This window comes from Urocampus carinirostris, chromosome 8 (assembly GCF_059441175.1).
Source record: "Urocampus carinirostris isolate Australia breed hairy pipefish chromosome 8, RoL_Ucar_1.0, whole genome shotgun sequence".
NCBI lineage: Eukaryota > Metazoa > Chordata > Actinopteri > Syngnathiformes > Syngnathidae > Urocampus > Urocampus carinirostris.
The window spans coordinates 44,001,385-44,027,729 of NC_142356.1; the positions used below are offsets into that span (position 1 = coordinate 44,001,385).

Genomic DNA, 26,345 nt, shown 5'->3' on the forward strand with positions numbered 1-26,345 from the left:
TTTTCGTTACTTTTGTGATTTATTGTTTTTTTGCTTATATCTTCAGTGTTTTGTCTTGCAACACTTGCAGCACTTTGTATTACTTTATATTGTATTCTCTTTGCTTTATTATTGTATTGTTCTCAGCTCAGGGATGCTGCTGGAAATGTGAATTTCCCTGCGGGGATGAATAAAGTATCTATCTATCTATCTATCTATCTGTCCGTCCGTCCGTCTGTATATCTATCTAATGCGCTCGGTGGCAGGAAGACCGATGATAAAAGTAAGGTAAAACCGGATAGGCACGGTGATTTAAGGACACCTCAAACTACATATTCCCCCTTTAAAATGCAGTTACAAACATTCAATCCACATTAAATAAATAAATAAAAAATAAACTATTATACCCCTAAGATTGGGAGTGTTCCTTTTATAATATATTTTGAAACAGTGCTTTTATTTTCTTTTTATTAAATAACACACACTGTCCCTTTAAAAAAGTTATTTCTGCACAAAAATCTATATACGGTGTACATAATTTAAGACGGTCAAAAAAATTAACAATGGCTGGAAACACGTTTAAGTTAACAGGTATGATATCAGATAAAGGATGATAAACAAAGAAATTGCCTGAAACAGAGAAGTATTACGTTGTGTTACAGCCTACAAAATAAAACCGAACAAAATTTTTAATACAACGAACGAAACATCGTATTTCATAAATCAGACAGTTAAATACGTTTGGTTTCGTCTTTGCTTGTTGTTTCCTTCATTGTGACGAGTCATTAAAAAGTACACTTGCGAATCACTCTTCGAAGATGCTTCTCTCACGCCGTCACCCAGCCCACCCCAGCTGCTTTGTAGACGCAACCATTCCGTCACAGGGGTGACGCGGATATTCGTTTGTCCTGTATGACCCTCTTTGTTTGCCTCAATGAAGTATCATTTGGAGTGTGTAACGAATTAAAAAGTCAATAGTTGCGTTTAATGCGACTAGAAGTGAGGATACTCGTAAGAAAAGAACTACTTTTTCTTTACGGACTTCGAAACATCCCCCTACGTAGTGCAACAGCGGACTCGTCTGCAATAACCTTGGTGAGATTCAGGGATCCTACCAATCAAAGGGCAGCAACTCCGGCGAGCGACATCGCCCAGCCAGAGTGGTGACCATGGCGGAGACTGAGCGCTCGCCAGAAATCTACCGGGAGACACACGCTCATGACCGGGACGGAGAAGCTGTCAAAACTGCAGTGTCAACGTGCGGGTGAGTGGAGCATAAGAACAGTCTCAGGACCGACGTTACGCGTTAGACTCTTCTCACTTCGCCCCACCTATAGCAGCGAGACCCGGCGTGGGTGTGTTTGTACGCGTGCGTGTTTTTTCTTTATGACAACAAGTTGTAATCATACGTAAATCATTGTCTTGTCGCCCTCAAAATGTGAAAGTCGCTTCATTTTATGGAGTAACGCTTGATTTTATACCACCATCGAACGCGCAAGCAAGCGTGCGTGTGTGTATTCTGCGCGTGCGGGACAAGACGGTGAACATAAAAACATCCCCCAATAAAAATCACGTGACTAATTGTCAATTTACCGGTAAATTTGTTTTTGTTTATTTTGTGTAGATAACATTCTAGAAGTTTGAGTTGCAAAAAAAATTTGCTATTATTTTGCACGAACGTGTGCTTAAGATTTGGGTGCTCGCGCATGCAGAAGTATGTGCGTGAGAGTTGCGTGTGCAAGTGTGTCTGCAATGGCCTGGTTGTGGATTGGAAAGGACACACGCACACTGAAGGGAGGGGGAATTGCGTGAGAGAAAAAGGAGCAGGTGTGTGTGTGTGTGTCCACACACACGCAGAGAAAGTAACAGAAAGAAAAAAACTCTGGGACAAAGTGGGAGATAAAGTGACAAGAGAAATGGAGAAATAGGGAGACAGAAAGAAAAAACAGAATGACCAAGGATGAGAAATGAGAGTAAAACAGAGCAAAAGAAAAAGACAAGAGACCGAATGAAAGAGAGCGTGATGAGAGAGGAATATGTACTTATAGAGAATAACTAAAGAGAGAGAGAGAGAGAGAGTGAGAGAGGAAACTGAAAGAGAAAGTCTGACTGAGAGATAGGGGAGAAAGACAGAGAGGGAGTGAGAAACAGAGCGAGAGAAAGAGCCATACAGAGTAAGTGATGATAGTGAGGACACAAAGAGAGAAAGACGGAGTGAAAGTTTCAGAGAAAGAATGACAAGAGTGATAGAAATGGGGAGTGAGAGAGGAAGACAGAGGACAGAGAGAGAATGAGTGCTTGAGAGAAAGACTAAGAGAGAAAGAGAAAAGAGACTGAGAGAAACTGAAAGCAAGCAAGAAAGACAGGGAGAGAAATGGAGCAGAGTGAGTTAGAGTGAAAGAGGGAGAAAGACCGTAAGACCGAGAAAAACAGACTCAGAGGGACCGAAAATGACACAGAGAGAGAGAGAGAGAGAGAGAGAGAGAGAGAGAGAGAGAGAGAGAGAGAGAGAGAGAGAGAGAGAGAGAGAGAGAGAGAGAGAGAGAGAGAGAGAGAGAGAGAGAGAGAGAGAGAGAGAGAGAGAGAGAGAGAGAGAGAGAGAGAGAGAGAGAGAGAGAGAGAGAGAGAGAGAGAGAGAGAGAGAGAGAGAGAGAGAGAGAGAGAGTGCGTATGAATTTCCATATGTTATGTTGACTTCAATCTGTTTACACATCACATCTTACGGGGCCCTGTCTGCCTCTCACGGTCTGAGAGTAAATTGCCATGACGACAAACCGAGGCACCCAATCCAAATGCCGTGATAAGGTGGGTAAGTTCAAAGGTCATGTCCAGAAGTGACTTCATACCCCCTAACCCCAAAAGAAACCAGAAACACAACGTGATGTCCTCTCAAGTCATACAAAAGTCTATTAGCATGTGTGTCCTTGTGCGTGAGAGAGAGAAGGGGCAAAGTAGTGTGTGTCTGTGTGTATTATTGCATGGATGCGTGTGTGCAAGAGCAGAGGAAAGAGGAGGGAGTATGTGCAAAGGATAGGAGGGACAGTGTGTGTGTGCGTGACAGAGAGACACGAGTATGCATTTATGTGTGAGAGTGTGTGTTCGAGGGAGGGGCAGAGAGTTGGGAAGGGGGAGCAGCGTGCAAGGAGTGTGTGAGTGTGTGTTTTTTGTCTTGATGGTCTGTGTGCATATATGCGAGACGAGGGGTGGATGGCTATAAGTGAGTTTGCTATGTGTCAGAAGATACACAGGCATGATATGAAGGACATATGTTAGAGAGAGATATAGGGGAAAGGTGTGTGTTTGCACGTTCATGCGTGTTGTAACAGTAGGGGGGTGTTTGTGTTGTGTGTGAAGTAAAGAAAGAGTGTGCGAGAGTGTGAGTGACTTCCGAGAATATCATTTGTATATTGACGAGGGTGATCATCGATTGTGCGTCGATGATTATATGTTAACCCCTTAAAGGCTGTCAGACTGTTATGAAGCAAAGACTGTCCGGACGATGTCATTAGTCTCTCAACTATGTCATGCCACATATTTGTTTTCCTTATATCCTCACTGTAAAATGTGGTACTGGAGTGCCACGTCCAATTTCGTTGTCGCAATATATCCCATGTTGCAGACATGGGGACTTGAGACTTAGTGACTTGGACTCGAGTCGACTCGAGTCGCTGTTTTTATGACTTGTGACTTGACTTGGACTTGGCAATCTAAGACTCGGGACTTGACTTGTGACTTGACTTGCCCAAGAAAAAAATACTTGGGACTTACTTGGGACTTGAAGGTGAAGACTTGAGACTTACTTGAGACTTGCACATGTGTGACTTGGTCCCATGTCTGCCATGTTGTAACAATGACAATAAAGGTATATTCTATTCTATTCTAATTGGAAAGCTCAAACTCTTGGTATTCAAGATATGATGACCAGTTCAAAATGTACTTATCACAGAAACATCACCATCAGTCTGATACAAGATACTCGAAAACTATAAAGCCGGGATGGCTCGCAAATAAGTCCCCTGGTAGTCAGCTGATTGTAAGATTCCTCGCAAAATTATAAGAGTGTCGGCATGTCAGGACAATGCCCCTTAAAAATCCCCCCACCTATAAAAGCCATACCGCAATTGCGAAATAGCAATGATCGCAGCAAGGCTTTAAGGCTAGGACCTTAGCTTGGCCTTTTGGCTGAGAGTAAGAGTCCCGGCTCCTAGGCTTTGTAGCGTATTATGAACTGACCGATAACAGATAATGGATAATGAATAAAGAAGATAGAACAATAACCCTTAAAAAATCCCACATAGTAGTTGCATCAAGGACCATTCAGTGAATCCAACCGACAGATTAAAAAAAATCTGCCTCAAGCATTTCTGCATCGTTTGAAAATCCTTGTTTATAATCCGTTTGTTTTTCCCCACAATTGCCTTTTTAAAAGTAGGCAAACTCATAAGATAATTTCCAAGATGGCCACTAGCCTCTGACCTTTCGATTGACACCACTCTCGACCAATTGAAAGCTTTTTTTCATAGTCCACTGCCTGCAATAACCAATGAATGCCTGTATTGAAAATGTAAGCGTAGAACTTTGGCTTAAAATTAAGGATTGGCTGACATGGGTTATTCACAGCCAATACATTAGTATTAAGGGGACACTGATAACCGATATTTGGAGCTGATATTTATTTGCTGTAAAAGTTTAAAAATTGGCGCAAGAAATTTTTAATAATGCAACATGACACAAAGAGTATTTGTTATGAATTCATATAAAACTTTAATAGCCCTCTAAAACCTTTTTAGAGTAAACCAAATAGAATTTCAACACAACTCACATGACCTTTAAGTGTGGTTCCTCTGTAGTTCCCCATAGCCACAAAACAAAATATGTTGAAGTGTGTCTTCCTTTGCAAAGAGTAGATTGTCAGATTTTAAATTTAATTCAAACATTTGTTTAAACAAGGAAATCCAATATAACCAGGGTCTCATTTACAATAGTTCTCTGGTTGCAGCGATCAGTGAAAAACCCCGTACAATAAGGATGCTTTAAAATAAGGCTACTACAGCACGCTATATAAAGTCTTAATAAACACATTGTACAGACTACAATCACGACACTCGTTCTATCGGAAGCGAAGTGCTGAAAAGCATAGGAAAATTGGAGTTCACGTAAAGGGGAGTGAGACTCCGGTGTTGTCTACTTCCGTGTGCGCATTGCTGCACGTTGACGACATTTTAGTCAAGGGTAGTTTAAAAGGGGGTTGGAAAGAAAAAAACACAGTATATGCGAATGTAAAACATTTGGGAATATTAAAAATATTAGCGACAGAGTTAGAATATTAACTCTTTCTATTTTGTTTGTTTGTTTGTTTGTACATGATTCAATTGTTTGTTTGTTTGTACATGATTCAAATTGAATCTTTTCTTCCGGCGCCGTCACGAATGGCAGCCACTCCAGCAGCTCCCGTGTTATTTTCGATTGTTCTCGATTGTTCTCAGCTCAGGGATGCTGCTGGAAATGTGAATTTCCCTTCGGGGATGAACAAAGTATCTATCTATCTATCTATCTATCTATCTACATTCTGCAGTCGATCACTGTGCACAGTGCTGAGTGGGTTTCCTGCTTCAGTGGCTCCGCCCCCGATCACTTATCGGGTAAGTAGTGTCCGAAACAGAAGGCAGGAGAGAAAAGTTTGGCACGGTGTTGTGTGGAATAATCTGCTTAATCAGGCTTATAATATGCCGATGCCGATACCGAAATTTCCAAATAGCAGTGCCTATAATCGGCCCGCCTGATAATCCGTCGACCTCTACTCTAATTGTCATTAGCCAGTAGTGACAGATTCAAATGATGATTTACCCATTGGTGAGCCAATGAAATTCCAAACATCTCATTTCATCTCATCTCATCAGCCGTACCGCTTATCCTCATTAATGTCGCGGGGGGGCTAGAGCCCATCCCAGCCATCTCCGGGCAGTGGGCAGGGGACACCCTGAACTGGTTGCCAGCTAATCGCAGGGCACACAGGGACAGACAACTCATTCGCTCATTCACACCTAGGGACAATTTGGACCGGCCAATTCACCTGAAATGCATGTTTTTGGAACGTGGGAGGAAACCGGGGTGCCCGGAGGAAACCCACGCAAGCACGGGGAGAACATACAAACTCCGCAAGTCTGGAGCTGGATTTGAACCCACGACAGGTTCCCATGACATGAACTGTGCCGCACAAGCGCTAACCACTGCGCCGCCGTGCTGCCAAATTCCAAACATATATATGCGCATATTTACAATGTGTATTTTAATTGGAACGGAAAATAAACATGCATAACGCCACTTGAAATCCATTTTTACGCGCAATTATCACGCGCAAGTTTGCACAATCAGTTGAAGACATGGAAAGAGAACTCAAACAACTACAACTCTTAAAATTTAATTTACAATGTCTAAAAAATCGGCCAAAGTCAAATACATTGTGAAACCGGTTATATAGGGTCCTTCCGGGGTCTCCAAATGGCCGCTTTTGAAAATGCCTAGACATACTCTTAGTGAAATGTGTAAAATACAATGTTTAGTTTGTTAGATTCAAAACAAATTTGACTTGGAACCAGGTAAGGCTTCATGCTATTGCACCAGCTGTTTCCCAGCTAAGATTCCCATGCTGCACTTATCTGCAGGCATGCGATAATAAAAACAATTCAGCCAGGAATAAAAACTCTATTTCTGTGGGTTCCAATTTGGATTACTGAATGTTAGTAAAACTTGCATTGATTATTTCAGTTGGGGACTAAACTTCAGAGTGTTACCTTTCAAAAGAGACAAAAACTATACATATTAACCATTAACCAACAGTTTAACACCATTCAATTTACTCTGGGTACGTCTTGCATTGGGATTTTAGGCCAATTTTACAGGAACGCTAAGGGGTTTAAACCTGTTACGCATGAGAGTTGGCGTGCGTTAGTGTTGTCGGCATCAAGCAATGTCAGTAGTGCTACCTGGCGATTGAGCGTTGGAGTGTGCGCTTGGCTTCAAGTCCCCATATTGTGTGCGTTTCAAATGAGATGTTGGGTGTGTGTTGCAGCACAAGTACATTGTGTATGTATGTTAAATTGTGTGTGTGTTGAAGAGGAAAAGAGTAGGCAGGGTGTGTGACGCAGTTTGTGTATGTGTGTCTTGTGTGCATGCTAGCTGTTGAAGGGGAGGGTGAGTCTGTGTCTGCATGTGTGAGTGTGTGTGTATGTCTTGGAAACTGAAAAAAGGGCTTGGTAGCGTGTGTGTGTGTGTGTGTGTGTGTGTGTGTGTGTGTTCTGCAGTGACAGAGTTTGTGTGTCACCTATGCAAGTGATACATATGCAAGTGTGTCTGTCTCTGCGTGTTTGTCATATGGAGGGAAGTAGACTGTGTTTATGCATCTGCTTTGTTTATGAAAGATGGAGAGACAGTGTTTGTGTGTTCGCGTGTATGTGCTTCAAGCAAAAGTTGTGTGTGGGTGGTACGGTAAATGCAAGAATGAGGGCGGGTGAGTGTGTGTGTTGTTGACAATTCCTATGTTTGTTTGTGCGCATGTGACAAGTACATAACATGAAACTTGCAGGGGGAGTTAGTGACTGTTATGTTTTAATTTGAGGTGGTGCGCGTTGTGCGTCATATGAGTTTGTGTGTAAGAGAGGAGAACGTATAATATGTACTAATGAACACGGATGCACAGTTTCACGCAGCAGTCCTACATGGATGTAAAAGAACAAATTGTGTGTAGCTATTGTATGTTGGAGAGGGGAATTTGAGTGCAAGTGTGTGTCAGATGGAACATGAGACTATGGTTTGCTTATTTGAGAGAGAGAAACAAGTGAGAGAGGGCATGAGTGCGTGCATGTGTGTGTTTGTGAGATTTAGTGAAGGGGGAGGGTGTGTCAAGCGTGCAAGCTTGTCTCAAAAGAGGATATTTGTGTGTGTGTGAGTGTTTTTCGTCCATGTAAGCCCGAAAGGGGGTGGAAGGGGTGGACGTGCGTCACTGTGTGAGTGCCTGTTTTTGTGTGAGTGTATATGGGGCAGGGAGGGGGAAGTTTGTAAGTGTATGTCTTGTCTGTGTGTGCACATGTGGCTTGTGAAGTGTGTGTGTCCTCTCACGCCAATGTGAGTCCTTTGTGTGTTAGTGTGCGTTGTGGTGAAGTGAAAATATATTTGCAAAGACGGCAATCAATATAGCGGGTGAGAGGCAACAGAAGACTGAACATTCAGAAACACGCAAAAAAGTTGACAATCGACCAGACCACTAGCAGTCTCTAACAGGTGACAAAGTGAGGGAGAGTTGTCTCACTCGACAGCTCAAAGGAATTGTGCTAAATTGTGTAGAAAGAAATTTAAGGTTCACAGATTTTTTGGGGGCGCGCCAAGAAACTTCAACATCTGTACTTTAATGCCAACCGTGTGGTACAAGGTTGCATGCTCTCCAATATTATTCGACATCTTTGGATCATGCCTGAATCTCTGGACCAGCATGAAGTTACAATCGGTATTGGGAGATACAACATCGCTAACCTCCATTTTTCAAATGATATTGCCAGACTAGCAGCAGAAAAGGAACCTGGAGATCAGGTTAATTGCCTGGACAAAGCACCAAACTAGTATGGGATGTAAATCAGCAATGCCAAAACCAAACTAATGACCAACAACCCCCAAGGTATCACCACTAACATCACCATCAACCATCAAGAGCTTGAACTTGTCACCATATTAAACTGTGTTGGCGCTGTCATATTGGAGAGAGGGGTCAGAACCAGAAAATAAACGTTATTTACGAAGTGACTGCTCAGCACGTCTACACGCCAGTATTTCCATATTAATGCTAATGACTTGAATGGAGAAATTTATTATCCTATTAATGCCCAAGATTTTGTCATTTTGTTATGCAGTGATACTTCTACATACGAGAATAATTCGCTCCCGTATCTAGAATTGCCCGAATCCTGGGCAAGTTTTCCCGATATGAAATAAGTGAAAACCAATTGATTTAGAAGTTAGTATACTGTATAATTGCTTTGACATGTTTGTAATGCAAATGTAATGTTTGTGACTTGAATATTAAATAAACTTAGTTACTTTACACGAAGGATTGGTTACATGTATTTGACATGCTAATTACGTCTATAATTTACATCAAGCCCTTGGAGGACATCCCCTATGTTGATGGGGCCCTCGGTAGAAAGGGGTTTGACACCTCAGGCCTAGGAGATTTAAAAGAAAGTTCTTTTAAAATAGGTTGGAATTTTTTATCAGGGCTTTGAGTCTCCTGTTCTCCTTGCAAGTTTAAAATCCATTGAAGTCTTCACTCCTTATTTTGTCTACTGGACTTTCATCTGATCAGTATGTGTGCCTCAAGTTTTTTTCCTGTGAAATGAAATGTGCCTTGGCGGGCATAAAGAAAATGTGCCTTTTTGGAAAAAAGGCTGGGAACCACTTGTTTGTGTCTGACGGCTAAAAACAACGATTATATCAGCCACAAAGGCAGTCTAGAGCTCATTAATCAATAAGGTAATCTTTGTTCAGCACGGCTATTGACTAAATGACAATTATGTGTTTCCTCCAGACGCGGTTGTGGAAGGAAACGTAAAGGGACACCTGTGAAAGTCTTTGTCATGTCCGTCGAGGAAGAGAACAATCCTGAGCAAGTACATTGCAAAGGTATGTACAGGCCAATTTTCATAACGGTGCACTGTGTAATAATAACCACTAGATGGCACTGTATTGTCTAATGTCAAGTCATATTTATTTGTATAACCCTTTATCACAAACAGTCTCAAAGGGCTGTACAGAACACAACAACAACAAAAAATAACTAGTAAAATATAACATCAGCTATATAAAATATTTTTGTGGGAACGGGAATATTTTCAGCAAAATATGGAAAAAGTAAATATGTAACTTGGTTTCTAGAATCCAAATGCCAAATATGATCAGCAAAAAAAATACATTTAATTTAATACTAGATCCAAACAATCATCAAAAAAAATCAAGTGCTTTAATAAACAATAAAATAAAAATAATATAAGTCATATAAATGAATTAAGCACATGTAGCACATCATGATGAATATTAGTCTTTTCGTAATGCAAACAAACACCAGTACCAAATGAGCACTTGCATAGCAGCAAGATGCCAGACAAACATGGCGGCGACTACTAGGTATTGGTTTCGCTATGTGAAAGAAATACAATTTTCTCGACCTATGAATATCTATAAAAAAAATAACTTTGGTATGATCGTTCATGTATTTTTGCCTAGTGTTCGAATCAATGTACAGTGGTACCTCTACTTACAATCAATCCATCTTACAAATGTTTCGCTATCCAATGTACACATCCAACTTAACTCACCATACATTAACTTTTATCTTTTGCATTTCGTCAGCCTTTTTTATTTATTTACACTATGTGGTATATTTATGTACATTGACTAAACATTAGTGTACCTACAGTTCAGTTACAGTTGATTTAATGGGGGCTTGGTTGCATCTGATGAATCCCGTTTCCATTCATTTCAGTAGGAAAACGTGTTTTGATTTACAACTGTTTTATTATGCAACTTCACTGCTGGTGCCAAATAATTCGTAAGTAGAGATTACATTGTATTTTTATTTTTTTACTGAATGAAGGGTTATTTGTACCATTGGAAGGCATTAAATATTACTAGGGTTCATACAAGTGATTGAAATCCTTGAAAATGCTTGAATTTAATTGTGGTGTTTTCAAATGTTGAAGAGTGCTTAAATTCTGGATGAATTGCTTGTAATTGCTTGAAAATGTTGCCATGTTTCTCAAGTCTGCTTCAAAATGATGCCGACACTGCTCTCTGGCGGCTTTGTCATTACACTTTTTTTTTTTTTGTGAATAACAGCAGCTGCCGATAGTTTGTATTGCATTGTCCTAGGACGCATCATCGCCCCTTACGGGTTGTGCTCAAGAGGACAGGTGTATGCTACACCTTAACAGGGTTCTATGAATTGTGTATTAGTGCAAGGATTACGTATCAACTGTGAAAATTTATCATGGGACATGCAAAAATGGAGGTAGCGTTTCCCAGTGGTAAATTGTAATGGAAAGAACTTCCTGCAACTGAATATGTAAGCTACATGTTACTGTCTTTTTCACCCAACACTTATATAGGGAGAGATTTGTCTCAAAAATAATTACACACGTATTTTTTAGAGCCACAAAAATATTTGCGATTTACTCAATTTCCTTTTTTCTTTTAGTGCTACTTAAGAAGTTGGAAAATTGTCTTTGAAAGTCATTAAAGGGACCGTTTGTAATATTTAGTGCCTTCTAGTGGTACAAAAAACTGTCATTCAATACAAAAAAAACCTTTTATTTTAATAATACATGAACTATTATGCCAATGTAAGGTTGAGATATTTATTTCTTTTACATAATGGAATCCATACCTAGGGTTCTGGCCATGTTTTTCTGCCGCATTGCTGCTAGCTGAGGCATTGTTTTTTGTTCGCATTAGACAACAGTGCAATCTAGTGGTCAAATATTACACACTGGCGCTTAATACAATTCTTGAATTTGGCCTTGGAAAAGGTATACGAGCCCTGTATTACATCCTGTCCCTTTAATGCAAGTGCGTCTGCTTGCACACATCTGTCAGGATTGTTGTGGAGGTGGAGCTTGTGCAGTTGAGTGTGACCTACTTCTGTGTGTGCAATTGTGTACATACACGCAGCCCTGCATGTGATCTGGAACAATCAAGAGATGTGTTTTGAGCATGTTTTAGCTTAGTTGTTTGTTTGCAAGGGCGTTTGCATATTTGTAACCTGCCACAATTGTAATCCTCTCAGGTAAGGAAGCAGTTGAAAGTAAACATCCCACAACTGAGACTGGGACTCCGCAAAAGACAGAACTTTCTACCATCAACGGGTAAGTTGTGCTTTGTCTAAGGTAGTGTTTTCAACCAGTGTGCCGTGAGACCTTCTCACGTGTGCCGTGGAAAATTGCGTGTGTGTGTGTGTGTGTGTGAGAGCGAGAGAGACTGAGGGAGACAGACAAACAGACAGTGTGGGAATGGGAATGGCTTAAAATCTTAGCTACCGAAATGTTCCCCAGTGATGCAGGAGGCATTGTTTTTTTTTTTGTAATTAAAATTCAAAAAACTTTTAATTGTTTTTTCCCCGCAAAGGAGTGAACAAGCAATAAATGAAACGCGAAGAAGCGATCAGTGTCTGTATTTCATAGAACATGAATACTAGGAAATCTTGCTTCTGAGGCGCACCGAATTGTAAAGCGTTCTTTCGAATTTCAGTTTTTTAGGTGGCACCTACAATCTGTAAAATACAGCATTATTTTTTTCTTTTCTATACAATAATTAGCTGCTACTGAGGTAGGTATTACTGGGAAATATATTAAATAACTTTTTTTGATGAGATTGTATTGCAAAAAATATTAATGACATAAAGTAAAAATCTTACTCCTAATTTTACACATTTTTACATTTTACAAAAAAAAAATCTATTAGTTTAATATGCATTTTTAAGATACCGACTTACCATGTTACTAATATCAGGCCCCCAAAAAGACTAGCCCAACCCGACACAAGCCCGTTTGTATTAAAGCCCAACTCAGCTCGAGTTGGACCAATTAACTTGATTTGCAGGACCGACCCCAAAGCGAACCCAAAATTTCATGTTTAATTTGTGAGGACTCGTGAGGAAGAGAGGTGATATATGATAACAAATTAAAGTCTGTCTTTTGTAACAAAATCCAAGTTAAACAAGACTGTATAAAAAATCATATCTTTTATATTTCTGTTTCTGTAGAGGTTTAACCAACAGATACTTTTTTAAGAGTTGATCGGAAAATCTTAGGGCTGTTTATCATTTTGACCGGTTGAAAAGTGGGCCACAAGCCACAGAAATATGTCCTTAAGAATTTAATGCAGCACTAGAGAGGCTAAAAGACTAAGAACAACAATGAAGAGTGGATAATGATAGTAGCGACAGATGAGCCCTGGCCAAACCCGAATGTCATGATTGACATGTTAGACACGACACGACCCAGCCCAAAATCCGGGTCGGGCTCGGACTTACTTACGGGGTTCATACAAGTGCTTGAAAACTTTGAAAATGCTTGGATTTTAATGTTGTGTTTTCAAGGTCATGAAAATTCTTAAATTGTGGGTGAAGTGCTTAAAATGCTTGAAATTGTTGCCATTGTCATGTTTTTTGGCAGTCTGACTCTATAGACTACGCAATAATGAAGATACATTTTTATAGACAAAAGTGCATGAAAATAACACCGACACGCCTCACATTTCAAATATGCACAAAAAAAAAGTATGCAGTAAATTAATTAGTAAGTATTTACTTCATATGTTTTGCAGTGGATCCCTGAAAAACGCATTCAATGTAAATTAAGATATTAACGGATCTACAAAAACAACAACAATTTTAGGGTTTTACACACCGAATAGATTTAAAGTCGAACAACAAAAAATATATCTTCTGAAAACCACACAAAAATTCTACATTAAAATGAGTTAAACACAAAGCAAAAGATCAGCAGTCTCTTAAGATTAAATGCACTCTGCTTTGGAGCAATCCATATCATAACCCTTGATCACAGTATATAAATTCACTTCCTCTAATAGATAGATAGATAGATAGATAGATACTTTATTCATCCCCGTAGGGAAATTCACACTTCCAGCAGTCTACCCTGTTGTTTATTAACAGATGAACATGATGCCCGAGGGGTGCTTGTAGCGAAGTGGATGACGTCACGCCAGTCCAAAAATTCGACATCCCTGCGGCAGATGGAGAACTTTTCTTTGCGAAAATCCAGGGATACACCACCTCGTGTTAGCAAGTCCGTCCGCCTTCTCTCCGATTCCCCCCGGCTTTCGTGTATCTGTTTAGCGGCGTTGAAGCCGGATTGCTCCGGGTAGCTCCGGGTGGCTACACGTTAGCGTCCGGAATGCTAAACGTGAGCCACGTTTCCGCAAAACACAGCAACTGCGCTCCCTGTGCGCTTCGATGTTTTCCAAAAGCACTCGATGATCTTATTTGGTCGTGAGTTCGCATTTACCATGATTATACAGTTGTGTTCAAAAGTTTACATACACTTTAGAAGAACATAATGGCATGGCTCTCATGAGTTTAGAGTTATTTCTACAACTCTGATTATTCCCTGATAGAGTGATTAGAACAGATAGTTCTTTGTCACAAAAAACATTTTTGAGGTTTGGTTCTTTTATGATTTTTTTATGGGTTAACAGAAAAAGTAATCAAAACTGCTGCGTCGGAAATATACATACAGCAGCACGAAATAGCAATTTTGGTGACTTGTATAGTTGTGCCAGTGAAATGAGCTTTATAGCATGGCCTCTTAACTTCTCGTGAGTGCTTATAAGTGACTACAGCTGGTGACTTCTGTGAGGCCATTTAAATGGGTCTCATTGGATGCAATCGCCCACAAACGCTACAATGGGAAAGTCAAAGGAGCTCAGCATGGATCTGAAAAAGCGAATCATTGACTTGAACAAGTCAGTAAAGTCATTTGGAGCCATTTCAAAGCAGCTGCGGGTCCGAAGAGCAAGAGTGCAAACAATTGTTAGTAAGTATAAAGTTCGTTATACTGTTTTGTCACTGCTACGATCAGGAAGAAAATGCAAGCTATCACTTGCTGCTGAGAAAATTGGTCAGAAGGTTAAAGATTCCATTGAGAATTTACCAAAAAGGAGATATGCCAAGAACTAGAAGCTGCTGGAACACAAGTGTCAGTTTCCACTGTCAAGCGTGTTTTCCATCCCCGTGGACTGGAAGGCTGCCGTGCAAGAAGGAAGCGCTTGCTCCAAAAGCGGCACCTTAAGGCTCGACTGAAGTTTTCTGCTCATCAGATGGACAAAGATAAGAACTTCTGGAGGAAAGTTCTGTGGTCAGAGGAAACAAAAATTGAGCTATTTGGCCACAATGCCCAACAATATGTTTGGAGGAGAAAAGGTGAGGCCTTTAACCCCAAGTACATCATGCCTACCGTCAAGCACAGAGGTGGTAGTATTATGCGTGGAACTGCTGCTTTACAGAGAGTGAATGGAATAATGAAGAAGGGCGATTACCTTCAAATTCCTCAATATTAGACATCCCTGGGTTTAGGGGTACATATGTATTTTATATTGCAGTCAACATAACTTGTTGGCCCCATGTTATTAATTTAATGACAGAGGACATGCCCGGTTTATGGGTTCCGGGAAAATTGCCATTCGGGGCGTGTCTGTTTCACGTACAAAAATTGTTATTTAATGACAGAGGACATGCCTGGGTTAGGGGTTCCGGGAAATTTTCAATTTGGGGCGTGTCTGTTTCACGTACAAAAATTGTTATATGCATACACAATTTAAAATTATCCAAAAACTTGTAAAATATGGGGAAAACGTTTATGTTGACGCGTATGTTACAGTAAAGCACAAACTATTAATGATGAGAATTCCAGGTCTTTTTAGAGAACCTTCTCTTTCAGCTCAGCTCCTGATCGGCTCTTTAGATTTTGTTATGGCTTTAACAGATATACTACCATTAATAATGTAGCATTATGCATGAATAAATAAAAATATTATTGTTGTACTTATACTAGCCTTTATTTTTACACTCCACGATGAACGTTTAACTAATTGGAACTTTTTTTTGTACGAAGAAACTTTAAAGTCAAGCAACACAGAAACCCTGCAAAACAAACTACACGAAAAAAAAATGAAATATTAACTCTTCAGTCCTATAAAAAAATGTAAATACAAGAACTTTTAACCAGACATAACATATCTTCTAACCCATGTTGACACAGAACCTCAGAAAAAACATTATAAATAAAAAACAAACAAACAAAAATATTATATTAGTCTCCTGAATACAAGCATTTAGGAACACAAAGTGCTAAGCTTTGAGGGACTGATTGAGATTATTCTGTCAGTGATAGACAATGTACAATGATTTTATTTCATGAATGTTTTTTGTGACTGATCACTCTATCAGAGAAAAATCAGAGTTGTAGAAATGACTGGAAACTCGAAAGCCATGACATTATGTTCTTCACAAGTGTATGTAAACTTTTGACCCAACTTTAATTCTCAAATGCTTTCATCCTTTTCTGTACAAATTTGGCTCATTTTTCTGCTTTATTTACATCCATTACTTTCTTTTTCTTGTTTTCCATATTGAACACATTTATTACCTGTCCCCTATAGAGCCTTTTCAGTGTTTTGTAAACAAGTGTGACTTAGCCTGGCTGCGCGTGCATTGTATAGCAGCCTATTGACACAAAAAGGTCGTAGTTCATGATAGGAACAGCTCAAAACAGCACAAAGAATGTGCTAGCTGCAAGATAGCAACTTTATTTTAGTCATCAAAGTCAACCAAAAAGTTATTTTGATCGGCGCTGGATTTTCTCATATGATGGTACTGGAAAAAAAATGAAAAATTGTGTTTGAAGGTGCTTGGAAAGTGGTTGAATTTGGCAATGAAGAAAGTGTACGAACCCCTGGACCTAAGACTTTAAGAGTAAACACTTTTCACAATGATATGTTTGATCTTTTTTACTAGTGATCTACCAGAACCCACTCAGGAGAAAACCTCCAAGGCAAGCTCCAACCGGTCATCCATAACGGGGAATCAGACCCCAGTGGTTGCCCTTGGTCTGGTGACCCCCACACAAGCCCCTCTCATGACCTCCACAACAGTATTACCGTGCACCCCTGCTGCCGGCACCACGGCAACTGTCTCCTTGCCTCTTTCTCCCAATTGTCGCATCCGAGAAGTTAACTGTGGCAGCCAAGTGCGACTGGTGGTCATCGCCATCCGAGACATCAGCAAAGGGGAGGAGATCACTGTGGACTACAGCCTGAACGAGTGGGGCGAGAACCTGGTCAGTTCCTTGAAATAATCCTTAAAACTTTAAAAATAATTTGGTCCACCTAACTGATGTGCTTTTTTTACGGAAATACTTCACAACCCCAACTAAACAGCGACTCTCTTTAATCACATTTGCATGTGGATTATAAGATGTGTCGGGCACGTTACTTTAAAAAAGTAATTAGTTATAATTACTCACTGCTTCTTCCAAAGAGTAACTGAATTAGTAACTGAATTACTCTATAGTAAAAGAACCGGTTACGAGGGAAAGTAACATTTTCTGTTTCTTTAAAAATGAGTTGTTGTACGTCAATAATTAAAAATTTTCCGAGCAGTATTTTAGTCAGTTGAATAAAGAACAGTCAGGAAGTTGTGTTATGATTCTTGTAATATTTATTGCTCCTCACTAGCAACAGATGTATCCTCCATTTGAGCAAAAATAAAGGATAAACAATATATTAACAATCAGCATGTTCATAAACATGCACAAAACGTACGTAAACCCATAAAACGTACCTAAATACACACAAAAACATTAGTAAACACGCACACAAACGTACATAAATAGATAAAATGTACATAAAATACACACAAATATCTAAACACGCACAAAAACCTACATGAACACAAAACGTATATAAATACACAGAAAAACGAACGTAAACACACAAAGTACTTAGACATAAAATGTACATAAATACACACAAAAATCAATGCAAACACAAAAACGTACGTAAATGCTCTCACAAATGTATGTAAACGTGCTCAAAAACGTCAAACACATATCACGTACATAAATGCACAAATGTATGTGAACACACACAAAAAAATTACTAATAAAACGCAAGGGAAAACATACTAAAACGTACACAAATACACACAAAACCTATGTAAGAACGTACGTAACGCATTGCTTTTGAACCTTGGCAACGGCGGAAAATGTAACGGCGTTATTTATAACAGGATTATTCCCAACACTAATATGACATGCAACAGGGGGGGGCAACATTGGTTGGGATACAGCAAAAACAAATGTAAATGGCTATCGACTCCTTGACATTAGTGACCATAGAACTTGAAGAACCTTGCAGACCGATTGCCATTGGGAAACAATAATGTCAATAGTCTCACACTTAATTCGACACACGTACCCGAGCTAGAGCACGGTGTTACCACAGTGATGATCGAGCTCCAACTCCTACCTATGGTGCTTAGGTAACTAACCTTTGTAGGTGGATGACAACTACTCCTGTAATGGACTCCATTAAATTTGATTTGTCAAGAATAATAATAGCCACTTTAAATATATTAGAGGAAGTACATTTATATATTGTGATCAAAGGTTATGGGGAGCTTTTTTTTTTTAGACCAGGGGTGTCAAAAGTCATTCTGGCTCCGGGGCAACATGGTAGAAAAAAACATTCTTATGGAGACCAGACTAGTAAAAAATGGCATAAAAAGTGTGCCTTACTTGGAAGGCTGAGGGTCTTTTTTGAAAGCGCACGGTTACATTGTGATTTAGTGATGTAACATTTAATTATAAAATGATTATTGAGGGTTTTGTTCCCTCATTATTTTTTCCTTTTTTAAGATTTAAAGGATGGTGTGTGTAACCTTCAAAATATTTTACTTGCTGACATCATCTATTTGCTGAAATCATCATTGCATTCTCTGTCAAGCTGCTAGTGTGCTTTTGCATGTACGTGTCTCTCTTAGACGCACTTGAATAAACACTTTTTTTCTCTTTTTTTGGGGTTTGCGTTCGAATTTGGACTGTATTTGAACTAGTAATTTTTTTACTTTCACCATTATTATCCAAAAAATAAAATAAGATAACAAGCACAAGCGTAAAATCCCTACAACCACCATCCCCGTCCTCTCGGTTCCCCTAGCCCAGGCGTTGGCAACCTATGACACGCGTGCCAACAGTGGCGCGCATGGCAAAATAATGATTATATTTTAAAAACCAGCTAGGTGGCCTTGGGGGTATGGCGCCCGACCCGAGATTGGGAGGTTGTGGTTCAAGCCTCGGCCGAGTCATACCTAAGACCTAAAAATTGGTACCCGTTGCCTCCCTGCTTGGCGTTCAGCATTAGGGGTTGGAATTGGGGGGGTTTAGTCACCTAATGACTCCCAACACCTCAGTTGGGTCGAGCGAGGGGGCTGGGAATCCCCTCCTCTAAATCAATCTCTCAAAAAGAGTCAGAAATGACTAGCCACCTCCCACTAGGGGGAATGGCTGTGGTATGTATATATATATATATATATATATATATATATATATATATATATATATATATATATAATTTTAAAAATGCGCATTTTAACCTGAAATTTAGACATTTTCAGTTGCATGTTATTTAGAGGCTTTATGTTAGCGCCCCTCCTCCTCTGCTTCGTGTGTTAATGTGTGTTTGCTTGACGCCTCGCAGAATAGAGATCTGTGTTTTAACCCAGCCGACGAAACACACGCGTGCTATAAATGAACGAATCATGACGGCTCCTCGAGCGAAAACATCTTGTTCTTTCCATCCAGCGTGGACAGACGAATAAGGCTTTGTGCAAAAAATGACTGTGCTGTTTTGTGCATTATACCTCGAGAGCGTTGTACCTCGCACAGTAAGTGTTAAACGTCATTACGAGACGAAACATGAACTTGAATTCAAGGAAGAGTCTGACATGGCGGAGATATTAAAACACAGGTACGGTAAACAAACACAGACCCAGATGACCTTTGCCACTGCTAAAAGCACCACCACTGAAGCAAGCTATCACATTGCTCACTGCATAGCAAGGCACAGAAAACCATTTACTGATGGCGAATATTTCAAAGAAGCGTGTATGCATGTGTGCGCACGTGTGCCTTCTGCTTTGCTGCAGTTATTTCAAGTTTTGATATTTTCTGCAACAAGATATTGATGAATGGTATGGTAGCTGTCCATAGCACTTGTTTTTTGATTGTAGTTCATTGTTAATTGATTCTGGTTAATTCTTGTGGCAAAAAGTTGAAGTCATGGATGGCTACAGGCCTTTCCACTTGTTATTCACATTCATTTTTTTAGTTGATTGATAAACAAGAATAGTGGAAAATAAATTGGTCAGTTATACGATTAAAAGGTATATCCATTTGTATATTTGGACTGGTGTAAGATTACAGCTCTGTTGGATATTAAAAATGTTTTGCGAGTCATTAATCTTGGTGTGGCACACTGATTTACAAGGAAATTTGAAAGCGGCACTCCACACAAAAAAAAAATGCTGATCCCTGCTCTAGCCTGATGTGGCTATACCAATCGATGATAAAAGTAAGATAAAACAAATAGGCGCAGTGAAAATTCAGTTGGGATCTTTGAATTCAGTTGGGCATTGTTAACACATACTTAATTGAGAAACTATTTAATCGAAAACTTTTTGGGTTATTAACTTCTCCAACTATGCACCCCTCTGCTAATATTTTTAGAATTGATCAACTTTCCATTTGTTAAAAAAAAAAGGAAAACAACAATTGATTCCATTTCCACTAGTTTATTTAATTCAGGGAGACTATGCAGAATGGAAAGTGACAAGCAGACAAACACAAATTTCAATGATTGATTTAATGGTTTGAAAGTCTTTCTACTTTTTATTTTTTATGTTTTTTTTTTTTTTATAAAATGAATATGGCAACCTTACCCTGATTTCATATCTATTTTAGAACAGAGCTAAGGCTTCTTTAAACCTTTGCAAAGACGCCCTGGTGCCCTTTCTTTAATTTTTGTATTCTTCGTCATGCCTCAAACAGCACTCGCTTCACTTTTACTTTAAGCAAAATCACATCGCAATAGGTGTTCACAATGTTCTCTGGTTGATTAATAGTAGTTTGCAAATACAGGTACAGGCGGGAGCTTTGCTAGTGGTGCTTGGCTTGGCAACATCCAGGGAACATATATTAAACTACAGGTCATTGTGGCTCATGTTTCTTATGTGCTTCTCAGCATAGTCTCTTGGGCTAAATAAAATTACATGGTTGGGCCACTTTTGGCCTGTGGGCCACAAATTTGACACATATTTTAGACTGTGTACAATTGCACCATCAAGACATGGGCTGGTTTTACCTGAAGATGAATGTAATGACACATTTAATCTGCTTGTGTTCTGCAGGGTTTCAGTGGTTCCCTGTCTCCAGCACAACAAGAGTGTAACTCTGATACGGAGAATAACAGCCTTAAAAAGGTACTATCAATTACTACTTCAAGTAGATTAGAGTTGAAGCGGAGAGCTTCATTTTTGTTATGTTTTCAGAAAATCTGATTTGTAACACACACAGTAATTGGCAATAATAAATTAAAAATATTGTTGTAGCAGTGTTTCCCATAATTTTATGTGTTTGGCGGGCTGCCAGGGTCCTCGCCAAATTCTCTAGTATTTAGATTAATAACTATATATATATATATGTATGTATGTATGTATGTATGTATGTATGTATGTATGTGTATATATACATATGTGTAGGTATATATATATATGTATAGCGGAGTGGATGACGTCACGCTAGTCCAAAAGTTCGACATCCCTGCGGCAGATGGAAATCTTTTCTTTGTGAAAATCCAGTGATACACCACCTCGTGTTAGCAAGTCCGCCTTCTCTCCGATTCCCCCCGGCTTTCGTGTCTCTGTATAGCGGCGTTGAAGCCGGGTAGCTCCGGGTGGCTACACGTTAGCGTCCGGAATGCTAAACGTGAGCCACGTTTCCGCAAAACACAGCAACTACGCTCCCTGTGCGCTTCGATGTTTTCCACCAGCACACGATGATCATATTTGGTCGTGAGTTCGCATTTACCATGATTACGGATGGTAAATGCGAAGACTTATAACGCCGCTAGTCGCTTAGTTAGCTCCGGCTCTTCTTCCACGATAGGCCCCTTCATCACGCCGGCACGGGAATTCTTCAGGGCAAGGAGTTGATTCCTTGAATAAACGCATTTTTGTGCACTAAAACCCATGTCCATAGGATAGAAGTAATCCATAGTGTAGTTGTCAAAACGGGAAGAAAAACACCGAAGATAGGAGCAGACAATAAAACAATAGGGCAGCTGCTGGAAAAGGCAGCCGCTCGTGGCAGCGCCGCTTCGATGATGCTTTGTGTGTGTGTGTGTGTGTACAGTAGCAAACAGAAAAGTTTACATACACTTCTGAAGAACATAATGTCATAGCTCTTTTGAGTTTCCAGTTATTTATACAACTCTGATTTTTATCTGATAGAGCGATTGGAACAAGTAGTTCTTTGTCACAAAAAACATTCATGAGGTAATGGCTCCAAAAAGTTGTATTTATGTGTAGCATTTGTTCCTAAATGCTAGTATTCAGGAGACTAATGATATTTTTGTTTTTGGTGTATACATTTTTTATTTATTTTGTTTTTCTGAGGTTCTGTGTCAACATGGGTTAGAAATTGAGTTATGACTAGTTAAAAGTTCTTGTATTTACATTTTTTATAGAACTAAGGAGGTAATATTTAAATTCAGTGTTGCTTGACTTTAAAGTTGCTTAGTATTAAGAAAGTTACAATTAGTTAAACGTTTATTGTAAAGTGTGGAAATAAACGCTAGTATAATCAGTACAATTATATTTTTATTCATTCATGCATAGTGATAGATTATTATTGTTAGTATATCTGTTAACGCAACAACAAAATCTAAAGAGCCGATCGTGAGCTGAGCTGAAAAGACCTGGAATTCCCAACAGTAATAGGTTACTTTTTACTCTAACATACACGTCAACTTGTACATTTTTCCCATATTTTATACGTTTTTTGAACATTTTTATGTGTATTTGCATTTAACAATTTTTGTATGTGAAACGGACACCCCCCCATGGAAACTTCGCCAGAACCCCCCCTAACCCAGGCATGTCCAATATCTGGCCTCTGTCATACAATTAATAATATGTGGCCAACAAGTTATGTTGACTGCAGTATAAAATACATTTGTACAAAAAAAGGTGGGGCAGTAGCCCTTTGGCCACCTTGCCCTTGGCTTTCTGTGAGAATTTTAATAGGATAGTTGACTTTGAGGGCCTCAGCTTCCGGCATAATTGGAAATTGGAGTAATTTTTTCATTAAAATCTGAACAATTGCGTCTGACCACTACAAAAAGCTAACTTGAAACGTACGCTGTGAAAAGGTGGAGCAAGTGGAGGCTGTTTTAATGGCACAACAGTGCTTTTTCACGAGACCCAGTGAGTTAAATGAAAATGTTACTAGGCGAGCTACTAGGTTGCAACGCTGATTGCCAAGCACCGCAAACCTTTCACAGAGGGTGAGTTTATTACAGACTGTTTACAAGATGTCAGGCTGAATCGTCAGCCCTCACACATTTTCAGATTATGAGATCTGGCTCGTTTTCTGAAAAGTTTAGACACCCCTATTCTAAAGCGTAATTTTCTGTTATTTTTTTCTCAGGAAGATGAAGCAACGTCAACCAACCACCCAGCGAAAAAACAGCAGTACCAGGACTATGTCACGCCTTCCTGGTCCCTTTCTCCCTCATCCTCACCCCTCTCCCATTCTGATGCTAGTGAGTCCGATGCAAGGGATGAAGACAACGCAACCCCCCGTGGGTGCACCCCACGTCATCACAAGAAGCGTGGCACCCCATTGAGGAAAAAGACCCCCCACCGGACACTACTCCCTTCCTCCTCCCAGCCTCCCTTGCCCACTTCTTGTTTCCCCACCTCAAACAAACCGTGTTTTAAAGCCACTGCTCCTCTCAGCCCCAGCAGGAACACGCAGGCCGCCAATGGAGATGTATCCATAGACTCCATGCAGCAAACTTGTGAGTACTGTGGATGCCACTTCTACTCATTGGGCCGACATTTAGACAAACATCACGCCCACCAGCCGGATGTTTGCTCTGCCCTCGTTGAGCGTTCCACCCAAATGCCTCGCCCGCTAAACACAAATGAAGCTGCGGCCCATGGTCAACTCAAAACAAAGGCATCACTGAGTGGTGTTCAAGATCTCTCCCTATTCTCTTTTTCTGCAGCCAAAACATCAACAACCTCAACGACACCCCCAAGAGGACAGAATGGCGTGGCGGTGTCTGTCTTGAAGAGGAGCCCGTCTTCGGCCAGAAAGGCAGGAGGAAGGAGGCTGAAAAAAGAACACCCGAAAGAGGGCGAAGAGAACGAAATTGTGGATGTAGTCCTAACAAAGAGGCCGAAAGATGAGGACGTGGAGGTGTTGTGCGCTCACTCCTTCAGAAACGAGCTTCCCGAACATAACATGGAGAAAGAATATGCCAAGGGGGACAGAGATGAGAATGGTGACGTAGATGTTGAGGAGGAAAGCGGGGCCGAGGATAAAGAAAAAGAGATGTTAAGGTAAGGAACTCAATGGAACTCTTGTGACGAATGAAGAGTTTGTTCATGAATCATTAAAGAGTACAAGTCAAGTCATGTTTATTTGTATAACCATTAATTACAAGAAGTCTCAAAGGGCTGTACAGAATACAGACAATTATTACACCACCCTCTGATCTAAAACCTACATTAGGGCAAGGAAAAACTCACAACCTCAGCATGAGGAAATTAAACAACCTGCCAATCTCTCCTTGGCTCTTGGGATCACCAATAGACCGGCATTTTCCGAGCAAAGGGTCTGAGCAGGAATCTAGTGGGAAATTAAATCTGAAAGATATGGGGTAGCAAGTCCATGCATAATTTTGTACAAGACCAACAGAACCTTAAAATCGCATAGCAAACTGACAGTTCGGGTCATCCAAAATCAGGGTAATGTGATCAAACTTTGTTGTCTTCGTTAAAAGCTTTGCTGCAGCATTTTGTACCAGCTTTGGCCCTTGATGCTAGACCTTGGAAGACCAAAGAGTTATGCAAACACAGACCATGAAGGAGGATGGGCTTTTGGATTCAACATACGGGTCCCGAGACGAGAAGGGTAAAAACAATTGGTGGAGTTGAGCAGTTTCATTAGTTTCAAGTTTCTTATTACGTAGTGTTTTTTTTAATGGCGAATATTCTGGGCTTGTGAGTACAGAACAGGGCTGTAACAGAGTCCACAAATGCATTTTCAAAATGGCCAACAATCATTTATATACAAACGGAGTGGTAGACGGAAGTAAGTGGAAAATTACCAAGGCACCAACTTCACACCAATCATGTGTCCAGACAAGCAATTTATTTGATAAGACTCGAGGCCTGCCTCCCAACTGTAAATCGGAACACTACTAATGCAGAGACTGTAAGAAGACTAGATAAACGGATATATTGTGGAATCAAGTGTTGCATTAATTCAGTAGTAAATAAATACATTCAATTATATGCATTAATTATCACTTACATCACATGCCCTAATTTTTGTTCCGTGTGGTAAATTTAAAGGGAAAAACTGGAGTCAAAGAAAATTGGAACAAAACCCGAAAATTTAACAAACAATGAAAAACAACAGAGACAAAATTTGACATCAATACATATAGTGTGTATATTGAAATAACACTCTTATGTGGTTTAAGGTTTTAGATGAGAAATCCTAAGTTTGGTTACTGGTTATTGGTTACCTAATCCTGTTTTAGTTCTATTTCAGTTTAAGGAGAAGTCATCTACTCTCATCTCGATAAATAAAACCTATTATTAGAGGCAAAATGTACTTTTATTCACACCGATCGGATTTTAAAATCAATCCAAATCTATTTTCTTATAAGAATATAAACTCACTTCAATACACTTAAATTGTAATGACAATTCAAACTAAACAATTCCCGTGGCAATTGTAAGAGTTGTGATGGATCTGGCATAATTTGGTTAAGAACCGGTAGCGTTGAGTTGTTAGCATTATGAGTTAGCATAAAGTTATTAACTCAGAGAGATGTATTTGTAATTTTTTACTTGCTTCTGTGGGGGGACTCCCCCAATTAGCATAATTTGTAAATATCTCATCTCATCTCATCAGCCGTACAGCTTATCCTTATTAGGGTCGCGGGGGGGCTGGAGCCCATCCCAGCCATCTCCGGGCAGTGGGCAGGGGACACCCTGAACTGGTTGCCAGCCAATCGCAGGGCACACGGGGACAGAGAACTCACTCGCTCAGTCACACCTAGGGACAATTTGGACCGGCCAATTCACCTGGAATGCATGTCTTGGGATGTGGGAGGAAACCGGAGTGCCCGGGGGAAACCCACGCAAGCACGGGGAGAACATACAAACTCCACACAGTAAGGCCGGCAGCTGGATTTGAACCCACGCAGGAGGTTCCCACGACCTCAGAACTGTGCCGTACACGCGCTAACCACTGCGCTGCCGTGCTGCAATTTGTAAATATGAAGTCGTAAAATATTGCCGTTACCAAAGATTTTTAGCATGCAGCATTTAGCGTTTACACGTTAGCATTACTATTTAGCATTTACCCATTAGCATAACTCATTAACCTGAGGCCATTAGCATAATCTGTAAATATGATGTCATTAAAATATAGGCATTACCAAAA

At 40.0% G+C, this 26,345-nt stretch overlaps 1 protein-coding gene across 2 annotated transcripts in view; it reads left to right on the plus strand.

Moving 5' to 3' along the window:
* Positions 1-920: 920 nt before the first annotated feature.
* Positions 921-26,345, plus strand: part of LOC148361969 (uncharacterized) — a 37,047-nt gene continuing 11,622 nt past the window's right edge. Inside the window, exons 1-7 of one of the 2 annotated variants that reach the window (XM_088342835.1) lie at positions 922-1,243; positions 9,557-9,651; positions 11,810-11,888; positions 16,559-16,880; positions 21,008-21,079; positions 23,307-23,679; positions 23,890-24,226. In XM_088342835.1, coding sequence (XP_088198961.1) covers positions 1,149-1,243; positions 9,557-9,651; positions 11,810-11,888; positions 16,559-16,880; positions 21,008-21,079; positions 23,307-23,679; positions 23,890-24,226 — 1,373 coding nt within the window. In that variant the 5' untranslated portion in view covers positions 922-1,148. Of the gene's footprint in view, positions 1,244-9,556; positions 9,652-11,809; positions 11,889-16,558; positions 16,881-21,007; positions 21,080-23,306; positions 24,227-26,345 lie in introns of both variants that reach the window. The other variant, XM_088342834.1, reaches the window with a different exon arrangement.